At 40.2% G+C, this 15,973-nt stretch overlaps 1 protein-coding gene across 1 annotated transcript; it reads left to right on the plus strand.

The window, feature by feature from the left end:
* The first annotated feature begins 458 nt into the window (after positions 1–458).
* klhl42 (kelch-like family, member 42) lies at positions 459–14,982 on the plus strand. Its single transcript, XM_020515365.2, has 3 exons — positions 459–1,585; positions 8,871–9,064; positions 13,654–14,982. The coding sequence occupies exons 1-3, from the start codon at positions 825–827 to the stop codon at positions 14,097–14,099; spliced, it is 1,401 nt and encodes a 466-aa protein (XP_020370954.1). The 5' UTR covers positions 459–824; the 3' UTR covers positions 14,100–14,982.
* Positions 14,983–15,973: the final 991 nt, after the last annotated feature.

The following is a 15,973-nucleotide window of genomic DNA, read 5'->3' on the forward strand; positions in this document are numbered from 1 at the left end:
ATGGCTTGGCTTTGTACTGTCGAAACTTCGTAATGTTTTCTTTGTACACGGTGGCCAGTACCGAATGCAGTGCTCAACATGTGATCTTGACCAGGCGATCAGTTCCATTTATGATACTGCAAAGTTATAATACGATCCTCAGGATTTCTGTTGTCTATAGGTACCTACTGAGTGTTTTTTGTTTAAATTCAAATAAAGTGTATATAATTATTTATTTATCTTTAAAACAGCTGGATTTTTATTTTATAAGTTGGTCGACTCTGTTTAAAAATCCCATCGCATTATGAAAAAGGACGCGGTACAACATTTGTAAAAACAATCGGAACAATAATATACTACTGCTTTTGTTTTTAAATACACCGTTGCCAGACTGTCACAAATGATACATGTAACTCCGTGCAATATTTCATGCGCAGTCAGAGTGAGTTGAGTGCCTTTTAAAGGTAAGATACGAGAAGAGCAGAATGTGCCGGTTGTTGCCTTTTACAGTCGGAGATTGGCCGTTGTAAACGGAACAAGAAGTGACGATACAAAAATGACAAGGGAAACGAGATTAAAGAAACAAGCGAGCAGGTTCTGAAACTTCAACCGAATATGCATAGAAACCGAGTAAGCATTTAGTGATTGCATGCACTGTGTGCAACAAGGTCCTGCTGTTATATTACACTGGACACGGCAATGTTAATAAATCAACTGAAACGGGTGCTTTGTCTGATGTAGGCCCGCGTGCAGATCCGAATAAATATAAATAAAAGCGGAACCTGCCCGCTGAAAGAAAACAATTGCACAGACGGGTATTCATTCAGTCCTCATCTGCTGATACGATGTCCTCCGAAGAAATCATAGCTATCATAATAGACGATAAGACGTACAATGTCAGTAAGAGTAAGTTAATTGAGAAAAGCGATTATTTTAAAGCCCTGTATAACTCCGGGATGAAGGAATCTGAAGAAGATTCGGTGCAACTGCAAGGCTTGAGTGCGCATGGACTGGAGCTAGTCATTGAATTCATCAACACTTCCAAAGTACATTTTGATAACGAGATCTTGGAAGATTTAGTGGAAACAGCATCTTTTCTCCAGGTGTCTTCCATCTTGAAGCTGCTCCTTTCTGAGGTTAAGGTGGATAACTGCGTGGAGTTATATAAACTTTCTGAAATTTATGGAATCGCTGATCTGAGAAAGGCCTGCCTCAAGTTCATGGTGTGTCACTACCACCCAATGCTGAGGAGGCAGGAATTTAGCCATCTACCCAACACTTTGCGTCAACAAGTCAGGGAGATGCGCCTTAAAGGCACAGCTGTCTTGGTGGCAGTAGGGGATTTCTTTAGCACCTCCTTGGATCAGTCTCCTGATGAGGCTTGGTCAATGCTGAGATATGATGAGGTTGGACAGAGATGGCTACCCCTGGCAAACAGCCTCCCTCATGACATGGTGAATGTGAGAGGCTATGGTTCCATAGTGCTGAATAATTACCTTTTCATCGTTGGTGGATACAGAATGACTAGTCAGGAGATCTCGGCTGCACATTGCTACAATCCTTGCAAAAATGAATGGAATCAGATTGCACCAATGAATCAAAAAAGGTACAAAGCTGGTAATCGCTTAGTTCACTCTCACCACAGTGTGATATCAGAAATACAAACCGCAATTGCTGAAACAAAAAACACGCAGGTCTGGCAGCATGCTGCCAGATGCCAGATCTGCTGAGATTTTTCAGCAATTTCTGTTTGTGTTTCCAATTTCGAGCATCTGCAGTTCTTAGGTTTTTTTTGTGCTGTCAGAAATATTATTTCTCACATTGCTTCTATAACCAACAATCTTTGTTTTTTATAGACAATTTATATATCTGATAAATGTCAGTTTCACAAAAGACATAAGAAAGTTTATAAATGCTTGAAATAATCAGAATCACAATGACCCAGATCTTTTATCAATCTATTTTTGATAATGGGGCAGAATTTTTACCAAAGCATTTCCAACCTGTGAAAAGCTAATGAAGTGAGGATTCCCCTCTCTCACAAAGGTACAACTAGTCTCTTAATGCTGCACATTTCAAACAGGCCTTATTTGTAGTAATAAAAATAGTAAATCAGAGCACTTACAATGCCTTGATTGGGTGTCATTTGCAGTTGGTAGAAGTGGGGAGACCTATGTACTAACCAGATAACTCATCATTCAAAAAGCCTACAGTGACCAACTGTTTGGTGCAGGCTTAAGGGGCTAAATAGCTATTCCTTCTCCCATTTCTTATGTTGTTAAGTAGCAGTTACTTCAATATTTGGGATACTTGCCAAGTGTTATAGACCATTTTTCCTTCGTAAGTACAGCACACTGGCTTCTTAACTAAAACAAAATTAATTGAAACAATATTTTTGAAGTCCAGTAAATGGGTTGAAACAATTTTGTGATGGCGCTCCAACATTGCACTGTTGTACCACTTATGAACATTAAATATAGGAGCAGGAGTCTTCTATTCATACCTTTGAGCCTGTCATACAGTTATAGAGTCATACAGTTATACAGCACAGAAACAGGCCCTTTGGTCCAACCAGTCCATGCCGACCATACTCCCAAACTAAACTACTCCCACCTGCCTGCGCTGGCCCATATCCCTCCAAATATTTCTTATTCATGTACTAATCTAAATGCCTTTTAAATGTTCTAACTGTACCTGCATCCATCACTTCCTCTGGAAGTTCATTCCACACACAAACCACTCTGTGTAAAAAAAAAATTGCCCCTCATGTCTTTTTTAAATCTTTCTCCTCTCATCTTAAAAATATGACCCTAGTCTTGAAATCCCCAACATTAGGGAAAAGATACCTGCCATTCATTCAACTTATCTGTACCCGCTCAATGATTTTATAAATCCCGATAACGTCTCCTCTCAACCTCCTACGCTCCAATGAAAAAAGTTCCAGACTATCCAGCGTCTCTTTACAACTCAAATCATCTAGTCCCAGCGACTGGTAAATCTCTTCTGAAACCTTCTCTAGCGTAGTAATATTCTTCCCGTAACAGGAAGACCAGAACCGGACACAGTACTCCAGAAGAGGCTTCACCAATGTCCCGTACAACCACAACATAACGTCCCCATTCCTATACTGAACGGTCTGAGCAATGAAGGCAAGCATGCCAAACGCCTTCTTAACCATCCTTAACCAACCATATGTGATGCAAACTTCAAAGAATTATGTACCTGAACCCCTAGGTCTCTCTGTTCTACAACCCTTTGGATAAGTACATGAATAGGAAAGGTTTGGAGGGATATGGGCCAGGAACAGCCAGGTGGGACTAGCTGAGTGTGGGATTATGTTTGGCATGGCCTGGTTGGACTGAAGGGTCTGTTTCCCTGCTGTACGACTCTGTGAGTCCTACTTTGAATTGTGTAAGTTTTGTCTTTGTTTGTTTTACCAAAATGTAATACCCCACATTTATCCAAATTAAAATTTATCTGGCTCTCTTCACCCCATTGACCCAACTGATCAAGATCTCTTTATAAACTTAGATAATCTTCTTCACTGTCCACTATACCACTAATGTGTCATCCGCAAACTTACTATCCATGCTTTCTGTATTCTCGTCAAAATCATTTTTTAAAATGACAAACAGAAGTGAACCCAGCACAGATGCCTGTGAAACACCACTGGTAACTGGCCTCCAGTCCCAAAAACAGCCCTCTACCATCACTGTCCATGTCGTGCCAGTACCAATTTTGTAACCAATTGGCAAGCTCACCCTGAATCACATGTGATTAACTTTACTAATTAGTGTACCATGCAGAACCTTGTCAAAGGCTTTACTAAAGTCCAAGTAAACAATGTCTACCGCTCTGCCCTCATCAGTCTTCTTGGTTGTTTCCTGAAAAACTCAATCAAGTTTGTGAGACATGATTTCCTTCACATAAAACCATGCTGACTATCCTTAATCATTTCTGCCTCTTCAAATGCATAAAAACCTATCTTTCAGAATCACTTCCAACAACTTACACACCACTGAAGTTCTACCACTCAATAAGTTAATGGCTACTCTGATTGTGACCTTAACTCCACTTTCTTGCCAGTCCCCATAAATCTCAACTCTCATTCACATCACAAATCTGACTAATTCAGCATGAATATATTCAATGATTCAAACTCCTCTACTCTTGGGGAAGGGAATTCCAACGACATATGATCATCTGACAGAAGAACTTCAATCCTCAACTCTGTCTTAAATGGGAGACCCATTATTTTTAAAATTGTGCCACTAGTTCTAGATTCCCCCACAGGATAAACATTAGGCAGAATTTAATGCCAGCTCTTGAGGTGGATGTGAGTTAATTGGGTTAGAAGAAGTGGGTTGGGAATCCTGATGCTCTCTTGCCTCTTCCTTGATTAAATCTAGGACAGGATAGCTCAGGGGCTGTCTTCCTAGCTCAATGCCAGGTAAGGTTTTTAAGTGGGCAATGAAAAACCATCATCTCACCTTGTATTGAACCAAAGGAAGTTGGGTATTCAGCCTGCAGGAGTCCAAAAAACCAAGCTCTGTTATGTTTATTTGTGAGCTTCTGTTATAGGAGTCCTTTGTTTTCAGGAAGCATGATCATGAAGGGGGCGGACCTGAAAGTCACCTGCCATTGCTTGTCACCCCTGCTGATCAACACCATATAAAGTCACCTTATTATCTACTTTCCCAATTATTTGCTGTATCTGCATGCTAATGTTTTTTGAGATTCATGTACGAGTACATTCAGATCCCTCTGTACTGCAACATTCTGCAGTCTCTCTCCAAATAAATAATATTCTGGCTTTCTAGTTTTTGCTGTCTAAGTGGACGATCTTCCATTATCCCACATTGTACTCCATCTGCCAAACTGTGTCCCCACTCACTTGACTTATCCTTATCCCTTTGCAGACCCTGTGGCCTGCAAACAATTTGCTTACCTATTTATGTTTGAATGGTCAGCAAATTTACTACAGTTCTCTCGATCCCTCCATCCAAGCCAACAACATAGATTGTAAATTGTTGAGGACAGCACTGAACGCACTCAATTAGTTATTGTTAACCAACCTTAAATTAACCCATTTATCTCAACTTCTGTTTCCTTTTAGATAATCCCATATCCATAGTAATATATTACACAGCTCTTTTCAGAATACAATTTCTATTTCCACAAGCAGTTCTCATGGAAGCATTTAAAATAACAATGCAAATATTTTGCAGCAATGTATGAGAATCATTGCAGCATATTTGTGAACTATGTTACTGATATTGTCCTAATACTGCTGGTACTGGTTTGGTTATGTTCCTTTGCAACATGGAAAAGGAATATCTACAGAAATATTTTACACAAGACTAAATATGTGGTTTACTAATCCAAATGTAGGGATATAATGCCCAGAGTGCAGTTGAGCTGCTGTACTGTTATCTTCTGAGCAATGACAATTATGGTCAAATTGTCACTAATTCCTACTGCTTTAAGTTTGGAGAAAGATCCACATTTCTGGCAGAAAATACCATTCATAGCTCCTGCAGAAATGTGGAGTGTACCTCTAATCCAGTTGAGACCTTAGAGTGAAGCGGAAGGCAAACCAGACTCCCTTTTTCACATTAGTTAATAGTTGCTGTATTCTGCAACTTAAATGTCCAGCAGCACAGACACTTTGACAGATGCTGTGAAGGCATGTGTATTTAAGCTAAGTGTGAGGCTAGAGTGCCATGGTACTTGATCAGTAGGCTGCCAGGTCAATAGAGTACCAGTTAAGTGATTGAGTGTTTAGTGTAGATTGGGATTGGTAGGAGCTATCGGGTCTGGTGGGGAAATAAGAGTGTCGTGTCCAGCGTGGGGGTGGGGAGGGATGATGGTGGTGGCGGATGGAGCAGTGAGGGTGGTGGTTGGACTAGTGACAGGGTGAGGCAGGGCTGTCAGGTCCCTGTGGAGTGTGGGTTTGTTGGGTCCCAGTGAGAGGAGTGATGTCAGGTCCTGGAGAGGAGGGGATGTTGAGCCCTGGGGCCGGCGTGGGATTGTTTGGTTCCTGTGGCAGGGTAAGATTACCAGTGGAAAGATGTGTATTGGCTCCAGCAGGGCGCTGGGGTTTGTCGGGTCCCAGAGGTGAGGGGTGATGAAGGTAGAGTTCTGAGGTCAGGGTCTGAGGCTTTGAAGGACTGGAGGGGAAGTGAACTGGGGATTTGTGCAGTAAGTTGGGGGTGAAATTTATACATGCCCAGTAATTTTAAATTTGTTTTTAATTGTCTAACGTTTCCTGGGTAAATTAGTTATTTACAGTGGAACCCTCTGAATGCTCCAATTTAAATAGATACTTTTGCAGAGTTCTAGGTGCAGCAGTGTTTCCCATCAGAATCTTCAGTTTCCTCAGTAGTTTGCTTGGAGTCTGCAATGTCTGGGATTCCACAGGGTTGCAATGCACAACTCCCACCTACACTGCAGAAATCACTACCTGGCCATTGGAAAATCCAAACCAATGTAAATAATAAAGTATTGTATAAAGTACCTCAGTAAGTCAGAACTGGCAACATCCAGCAGGGAATGCAAACTGGCAAGTATTGGCACTCTTCCAAAGGTTCCTTTTCAGCAAGAGAGGTGCATGCTTTTGCAAAGCCTAAACTGTATTCTGAAAATACGAATATGAGCATGTGATTTAGCAGCAAGGGTAGGCCATTTGACCCCTCAAGCCTACCTAGCCATTTGTTGAGATTATGACTAATCTGATTGCATCCTCATCTCTACCTTCCTGTCCACACTGTGTATCCTTTGAGTCCCTTGACAACCAAGAATTTATCTAACTTAGCCTTGAAAATATTCAATGACTCTGCTTCCACTGCTCTCCAGGGAAGAGATTTCCACAGATTAAAAACGCTTTAAGAGAGAAAGAAAATCTCCTAATCTCTGTCTTTAATTGAGGAGACCCCTTATTTCTGAACTGTGTCCCCTAGTTCTAGTTTTTTCCATAAGGGGAAACACCCACTCAGCAGCCATCCTGTCAAGTCCCCTCAGGATCTTATATATTGCAGTAAAACTACTTTTCATTCATCTCAACTCCAAAAAAAAAGATCTGCCCTATCCATACTTTCCCATAAAATAATCCCTTCATCCCAAAATTCTTCACTTAGTGTCTTTTAAACAGATCCTGCTGCAAGTATATACTTTATTAAGTAAGGAGACCAAAACTGTATGTAGTCCCTCAGATGTAGGGTGGATTCTTTCATTTTGGAGTAGAAGTTTTAATGGCATTAAGGGCCTACCTCCAGCAAATGGACTGCAGTGATTAAAGAAGGCAACTCACCACCATCTTCCCAAGGGTAACCAAGGCTGGGCAATTAACGCTGATCAGCCAGTGATATCCATATCCCATGAATGAGTTTAAAAAGAGGATTGGAAAGGATTGTCACTTTCACGTGTGGGCAGGATGGCATGTTGAGGTTGTGCAGAATGTTGGTGAGGCCACTTTTGGAGTCCTGTGCACAACTCTGATAGCCCTGCTATGGGAAGCATATTATTAATTTGTAGAGGGTTCAGAAAAGATTTACTAGGATGTTGCCGGGACTGGAGGATTTGAGTTATAAGGATAGGTTGGGACTTTTTTAACTGGAGTGTAGGAGTTTTAGGGGTGACGTTATAGAAAGTTTTAAAATCATGAGGGGCATAGATAAAATGAATAACAAAGGTCTTTTCCCTAGGCTGGGTGAGTTCAAAACTAGAAGACATATTTTTAAGGTGAGAGGACAAAGATTTAAAAGGGACCTGAGGGGCAACCTTTTCACATGGAGGGTGGTTCGTATATGGAATGAACTGCCAGGTGAAGTGGTAGATGCAGGTATAGTTACAATATTTAAAATACATTTGGATAGGTGCATGAATAGGAAATGTTTAGAGGGATATGGGCGAAACACAGGCAAGTGGGACCAGTTCAGTTTGGGAAACTTGGTTGGCATGGACGAGTTGGACTAAAGGGTCTGTTTCCATGTTGTGTGACTCTGACTCTATAACTAGTTAGATATCCAAGTACAAGGAGGCTGTGTTGGAATGAGCATGAAACTGACACCCTTATTGTTTCTTCATGGGACCAAAGGTCCATATTTAAAGAGCGTCTGTTCAGGCATTCATTCTCTGCAAGCTGAGTCTATGTTTTGTTTAGTTCTGCAACTACTTATACCCTGTCTTCACTTCTCAGCCCCACCTTGTTTATTTTCACCAGCTGAAACTTAGTCTTCACTTGCCTCCCTTTCAATCTTTCAATTTTTTACTAATTACTGGTTGTACCTGTACACTCAGAACTCCGAACTCTGTCTTCATTTAAATAATAGACTGTTTTTACGTAGTATCTTCTGTATTTTAATTCTAGTAACATGGTAGTTTTCAGTATGGTTTTATAATCAGACTCTAAAACCTATATCTGAATTAAATCTTTCTTGACAAGATCCTACTGTCCTGTCTGCAGGCATTAAATCTTGAATATGAAATGCATTATTGCCAGTCCCAAGCTACCATTTCTTTGCCCAAAGTCCAAAATTGTCCAAATTTCAGCATTAATTGTCACTGTCACTTAGAGAGGTCACTGTGGGTTACGGAAAATGCTGCACTAGTTCTGTAGAGGTTGGGGATAGGGTACACTGTTGAGACAGAGGAAAGCCTTTTTATGTATCTAACGCTGCTGCACCTGAACTGGGAATTTTTGGTGCTGGGAATGGACAGCTAAAAATGGAGTATATTCTATTACCTAGCAGTAAGTTACTTACTTCTGAGGATAAAGTATATTTTTGTCAAAAATTGGCTGTAATTTATAAGATCCTATCAAAACTGTAAGTGGTTTCGAAAAGTACAAGATTTGAATATTTTGTACTGTTAATATACTTCTCTCTCTTCAGATCGAATTTTAAACTTCTAGCTGTAAGTGAGAAATTGTATGCAGTTGGTGGTCAGTCCCTTTGCAATGTTGAATGTTACAATCCAGAGATGGATTGGTGGAGTTTTGTAGCTTCAATGCCAGATCCTCTTGTGGAATTTTCAGCCTGTGAATGCAAAGGGATGATCTATGTAATGGGTGGATACACAACTCGAGGTGAGTTGCGTTTTTTTTGTTCTATGTTTTAAAGGATATTTGTTTTCCGTTTGCTTAAGCATATATATACATATCTGGATGATCTATTTGTACATTGACAAGTGCCACCCTAGCAATGGCAATATTTTACTTTCTTTAATCTTGAGTTCCTGGTCTCAGTTTCATTGGTGTGAATGAAGGTTTGGTAATTTTGTACAGACAGGAAAGGAAAGCTGGAGGGGATCCTGGGCAAGGCCTGCTGGCACTCTGTGTATTGTATTAACATGTAACACCACAGAGTTACAGAACAGATTTTAACAAAATTGAACCATGGCAATATGAGTTTAAAAACTGTAAAATTTGAGTAACCAAGTTTTCAAAACAGTATTTCTTGGAATTAAAAAAAATGCAACATTAGTCGAGTAGCTTCAATACTAGTTTATTTCCTTATCGAAACTACTAACTGACATTCTTAACTCTAATCCTAACTCATTGTTACCAGGAAAGTAAATCCCTCACATTTTTCTTGGCATTTATACCAGCTGCAATTCACTGGTTCCCAGTTATTATCAATTAGCTATTCTAAGTCATTAGATAAGCTGGCCAGGATGATCATCGATCCAACTTTTCTTCCCTTTTTGATGAGATTTGATTTTGTTGCAGGAACTCTACACCAGCTACAGAGGGTGTACTGAGTAAGAGGCTGTAAGTTTCAATTTCTCAAACTATTCTTTTGAGATAATTTCTTGAACAAACTGAAAGAAAGGTGACAGCACCAGAAAGCGGTGGACTAGTGCTATTAGCACTACACAAGTAATCCAGAGACCTGTGTAATGTTTCAGATACTCAAATTCGAATCCCACCATGGCAGTTGGTGAGGTTTGAATTCAATAAAAGAAAACACTCGAATTAAAAGTCTAATGATAACCTCAAAACCATTGTTGACTGTCATCTAAAATCTATCTGGTTCTCTAATGCTCTTTAGGGAAGGAAGCTGGCATTCCTGGTCTAGCCTACATATGACCCCAGACCATCAACAGTGTGATTGATTGAGATAATTCAGCAATTGTATCAACCATTAGAAAGGAAAAAGAGAAATGAAAATTATGGTCCGCCTGCCATCAACTCAGGCACCAGAAACAATAATGGCAAACACAATCCTGTAAAGTCAATCTTGTAAAGTCCTCCTCACTAATATCTGGGGCTACTGCCAAAATTAGAAGAGCTGTCTTTGGAGAGGCAATTGTTTGGCATGGTCATACTCATGGAATCATACCTTACACACAATCTCCAACACAATACCATCGTGTCCCTGGATACATCCTGTCTCATCAGCAGAGGTTACGACACAGTGGTCAGGAGGGAATTGCTGTATCAGTTCTGAACATTGACTCCAGGCTTCCGAGGTCAAACATAAGAAAGGAAACCTCCTGCTGATTACCACATACTGTTGCCCTCAGCTGATGAATCAATACTCCTCCATGTTTAACACCATTTGGAGGAAGCACCAAAAGTGGTAAGAGTGTAGAATGTACTCTGGGGTAGGAGACATCACCAGGAGTGGCTCAGCAGCACCACTATTGACCAAGCTGGTCGAGTCTTAAAGAACATAGCTGCTAGACTGCATCTGTGGCAGTTGGTGCGGGAACCAACAAGAAGGAAAAATATACCCAATTCTATGGTCAAGCCACGGGATCAACCCTGGTTCAATGAAAAATGCAGGAGAGCATTCTTAAAGATGAGGGGTTAATCTTCAGAAGCTACAAAACAGGGCTACTTGCATGCCAAACAGCATTAGCAACAATTGATTAACAGAGCTTAGTGACTCCACAACCAGCTAATCAGATCTAAGTTCTGCAGACATATCGCATCCAGTCATGAACGGTGGTGGACAATTAAATAATTCAAAACAGGAAGAGGTACTGCAAATATTCCCATCCTTAAAGATGAGGATCGCAGCACATCAGTACATAAGGAAAGGCTGCCACATTTGTAACAATCTTCAGCCAGTAGTGCCAAGTGGATGATCCATCTTGGCATCTTCCAGAAATCCCCAGTATCACACATGCCAATCTTCAGCCACAAAAGCAGAAGTTGCTGGAAAAGCTCAGAAGGTCTGGCAGCATCTGTGAAGAAAAAATCAGAGTTAACGTTTTGGGTCCAGTGACCCTTCCTCAGTACCTTCAGCCAATTTGATTCACTCCACAGTATAGCTAGAAACAGTTGGAGGCACTGCATACTAAAATGGCTATGGTGCCCTGACTTTATTTTGGAAGTAGCACAAGACTGATGCTCCAGAACCTGCAGCAGTCCTAGCCAAGCTGTTTTCAGTACAGCTGCAACATTGGTATTTACTTGATAATGTGGAAAATTGCCCAGGTACGCTCTGTACATAAAAAGCAGGACAAATCTAATCCAGTCAACTACCGCCACATCGGTCTACTCTTGATCATCATTAAAGGGATGAAAGATGTCATCAACAGCCATCGAGCAGCAGTTATTTAGCAATAACAAGCTCACTGATGCTCAGCTTGGGTTCTGCAAGTGCCACTCAGCTCCTGAACTCATTATGGCCTTGGTTCAACTATAGACAAAGGAGCTGAATTCCAGAGGAGAAGTGAGAGTGGCTGACCATAGATCATAGACTCCCTACAGTGTGGAAACAGGCCCTTCGGCCCAACAAGTCCATGCTGACCCTCAGAACATCCCTCCCAGACCCATCCCCCTTTAACCCACCTAATCTACACATCTCTGGACACTATGGGCAATTTAGCATGGCCAATCCACCTACCCTGCACATCTTTGGACTGTGGGAGGAAACTCGGACCACCTGGGGGAAACCCAATGCAGACACGGGGGGTATGTGCAAACTCCACACAGACAGTCGTCCAAGCATGGAATCAAACCCGGGTCCCTGGCACTGTGAGGCAACAGTGCTAACCACTGAGCCACCATGCCACCCCCATTGATCTTGGCATCAAGGCTACATTTAACTAAATGTGGCAACAAGGAGCCCTATCAAGACTGCAGTTGATGGGAATCATGGAGGAAACTCTCCATAGATTGGTGTCATACCTGACAGAAGGGAGATTGTTGTAGTTGTTGAAAGTCAATCACCTCAGCTCCAAGACATCTCTGCTGGAATTCATCAGCATAATACCTTAGATCCAACCATCTTCTGCTGCTTCATCAATGTACCCCCACTACCTCTCCACCCCCCCCACCCCACCCACCATCATAAGGTCAGAACGAGGTGGGGGAACGTTTGCTGGTGACTGCACAATGTTCAGCAGTATTTGCAACTCCTCAGATATTGAAGCAATGCATGTCCAAATGCAGCATGACATGGACAATATCCAGGTTTGCAGTGAGAAGTGTTGCAAAAGTGCCAGGCACAGGCCACCTTCAGCAAGAGAGAATCTAACCCTTGTTCCTTGACAGTCAATGACATTACCATCACTGAATACAATTCTATCAACATACTGGGGCTTATCATTGATCAGAAACTGAACTGGACCAGCCATATAAATACTGTGGCTACAACAGCTGTTTAGAGACTAGGAATCCTGCAGCAATTTGCTTATCTGCCTTTGCCTTTCCACCATCTACAAGGCACAAGTCAAGAGTGTGATGGAATGATCTCCTGGACGAGCAGCTCCAACAACACTCAAGAAGCTTCGCACCCTCCAAACACAGCAGCCCACTTGATTGGTTCCACATCCACAAACATTCACTGTCTTCCCCAGCTGACAATTAATAGCAGCATCTAGTATAATCTCCAAGATGCACTGCAAAAATTTGACAAGGCTCCTTAGACAGCACCTTCCAAACCCACGACCATTACTATCTAGAAGGACAAGGTCAACAGATTCATTGGGGAACACCACCACCTGCAAGATCCACCACCCCCCCACAACTAAGTCACTCGCCATCATGACTTGAAAATATATTTCTGTTCCTTCACTGTCACTGGGTCAAAATCCTGAAATTCCCTCCCAAACTGCATATGGTCTACCTCCAGCACATGGACTGCAGCGGCTCAAGAATGCTGCTCACCACCACCTTCCCAAGAGCAACTAGTGATCGACAATAAATGCTCGTTTAACCAGTGAAGTCCATATCCTCTGAATGAATAAGAATAAATTAAGGAATTAATAATAATTTTTAAGTTTACATCTGATCTAATGTGATGTCCAGTTCTCATGTCCGTGCATGCCTGACTTGTCATGACTTAATAATATGCCATTTCTGTCATGTCTATAATGTGGAGAATTACATTATGATCAGCACATGTGAACAATAAACTGCTGAGCTGCATTTTGGATACTGTGATAGATAACACAAGTATCAGGATATGCCTACACAACACTGAACTCATTCAATTGCCAATCTAGTCTGTTGCAATAATGGTCCACTTTGTACTAATTATATTCAGCATTTTTCTATATTTTGGTTTTGTCATTGAGAAGGTTTACTGCTTGGAAAATGAGACTACATGCTTGAATTAAATTTCCCAACTTTGACAGTGTTCTGGTATTGGTTTTGTGATGCTATCGATGTTTAAAATGTTAGCCTTGTTTTAAATTAACTAAAAACACTTGTAATTTCAGGTAGAAATATGAACATTTTGCGATACTGCCCTACCTCAGATGCTTGGACTGTATTAGAATCCTGTGAGCTTCATATTCGTAAACAACAAATGGTGTCTGTGGAAGATATAATTTATCTTGTGGGTGGCTGCATCCATGAGAAAGATGGAAGTAGAAAAGGAAGCCATACTGAAGATATGCTTACGATTCAGTCCTACAATGTGAACACTAGGGAATGGCTCCACCTCAAGGAAAACACTTCAAAATCTGGACTAAATTTGACTTGTACATTGCACAATGATGGGATCTACATTATTAGCAGAGATATTGCACCAACAACCAGCCTTGAACATCGTGTATTCCTCAAGTATAGTCTATTTTCAGATATGTGGGAAGCATTCCGACGTTTTCCAGCATTTGGACAAAATACATTACTTTGCTCGTTGTATTTCCCTAATATAATTTAAGAGTAATTACTTTGTGATGAAATGTAATTGGTATAACTGCAGCAAGATCCTAAAATGAGGAGGAATGTTAGATATGGGCCAATTTAATGGAACCAAACTGCTCTGCTTTAAAAGAGTCGGAGTTGATCATTATTCTCAGACAATTAGTCAAGAACTGAATCTTCACACTTGTTAATACAAATAAGAGTTATCTCCTACTTAATGGAAAAATTGTAATTGGGGAACACAAGCTGAAACCAATAAATTCTTTTGGGTTAATAATACAAATGAATTATATTTCTTAAATGGTGAAGAACAAAGGCTTGACTTTGAAAACATGGTTATATGGCAGTGATTGGTGTCAATCACTTGAGAAGGAGCTTTGTTATCAGATGGCTGTTGATGGCAAAGGTACATTCCAGTGAAGCATGATGTTGTGCCTGTAAGTGACTCATAATGCATGATGTGTCTTCAGTGTAGAATACTTATAACCTAATAAAAGCTTAATTTTACTCCTCTAAAAATCTTTCATCACTCCGAAAAATAACAATTTTCAATTTAATTTATGTAGACATTTCATGAGCATGTCACAAAATGTGCAGTAGCAATCTGGTTTGTCAATGTTTGCTATTTTACAGATGAATGTGTACTTTAAAATGGGATTATCTCTGTGTTTTCAAAATGAATCAATTTCAAAATCTTAATTAATTTCAACACTTTAAGTCTTTATATTACATTATTAATTTATTTTTGTTGATCATTTGTGTCAAAATACAGAGTGAAGTGTTGGGGCTGGTCTGATTCTTATTCTGACAGTATAAAGGTGCTCAATTAACCCTAAATTTTAGACTATAAATATATGAATTCTCCTACCATTTGTGATTTCCACTTGACTACCATTGAAACAAGCTCTGATATTACAAAATGAACTTCTATTTAGAAATGTCTATAAATTAAAAACGTTGCAGCTGTTCTGTTTTTGTCACACACCTGTGTCAACTTTAATGATAAATTTCTGTGTCTACAATCGTATTGGAAAATGCTTGTGGACTTGTTGCACTGAAGTTATAATCTTCTGAGATCACTTCAGTTCTGTATCTATTAGCCCCTTAATTTGTTCAGGATGGAAATGCAATTCCCCCAGACAAATCTGCTTCTCAGTTTCACATTTGTTATTCAACCACAAATAATGTAAAATCAAAGAAGAGGAAGTGACAGAGAAGTTATTATTGATGAGTCTTTGCATGTTTTGTTTGCTTTTAACAGGACATTTGTTGTTTACTTTTATATCCATATACCCCATAAAAATCACTTACATAATATTCCAATGTTTCCTAATGCATCTTTACAGTCTAAGAATTACATTGGTTCAGATTTTGCTGTAGCAGTGCACCAAACGGTGTCTGCTGCTAGACTTGCCATTGTAACTTTAGGTTTTTAAGTATCTATGCATGACAAGTTGCTGAAAATGAAAACAGATAATATTGTCCTGAGGGAAAACTGGGCTGAACTGAGTAACAGCTAAGCTCTGCATATTTCTTTATTCAATTAGACTAAAGGACTAGAAGGAAGTTTAAATTAGAGGGGGTGAAATTAATGTCATATCAAATGCGGAAAGAGAACGTGAGAAATATTAGATTGAGACAGATAAACCCAAAAGAGAAGTTTAAAAAAAACAGACTTGGTTTAAAATTCTACATTTTTATAATCTCCAATAACAATTAACACCTGAAAGGATAATTCATTTTCGGTTCTACAGAAGTTGGCTGATATTAACAATTCTTCAGGGTCTGCCCAAATGAACGACCTTGTTGGTTGTTCTCTCAATCACAGCTAAGTGGCTTGGTTCTTTTACTATTTGTGAGGCAAAGCTACATGCCCAGAGTTTATCTTAG

This window comes from Rhincodon typus, chromosome 18 (assembly GCF_021869965.1).
Source record: "Rhincodon typus isolate 14 chromosome 18, sRhiTyp1.1, whole genome shotgun sequence".
Lineage (NCBI taxonomy): Eukaryota > Metazoa > Chordata > Chondrichthyes > Orectolobiformes > Rhincodontidae > Rhincodon > Rhincodon typus.

Bases quoted from the DNA above. Each gene is read 5' to 3' on its own strand.
- klhl42 (XM_020515365.2), top strand. From the start codon at position 825: ATGTCCTCCGAAGAAATCATAGCTATCATAATAGACGATAAGACGTAC. The intron at 1,586-8,870 runs GTACAAAGCTGG...CTCTCTCTTCAG, and splicing joins GCACCAATGAATCAAAAAAG to ATCGAATTTTAAACTTCTAG. The intron at 9,065-13,653 runs GTGAGTTGCGTT...TTGTAATTTCAG, and splicing joins GGGTGGATACACAACTCGAG to GTAGAAATATGAACATTTTG.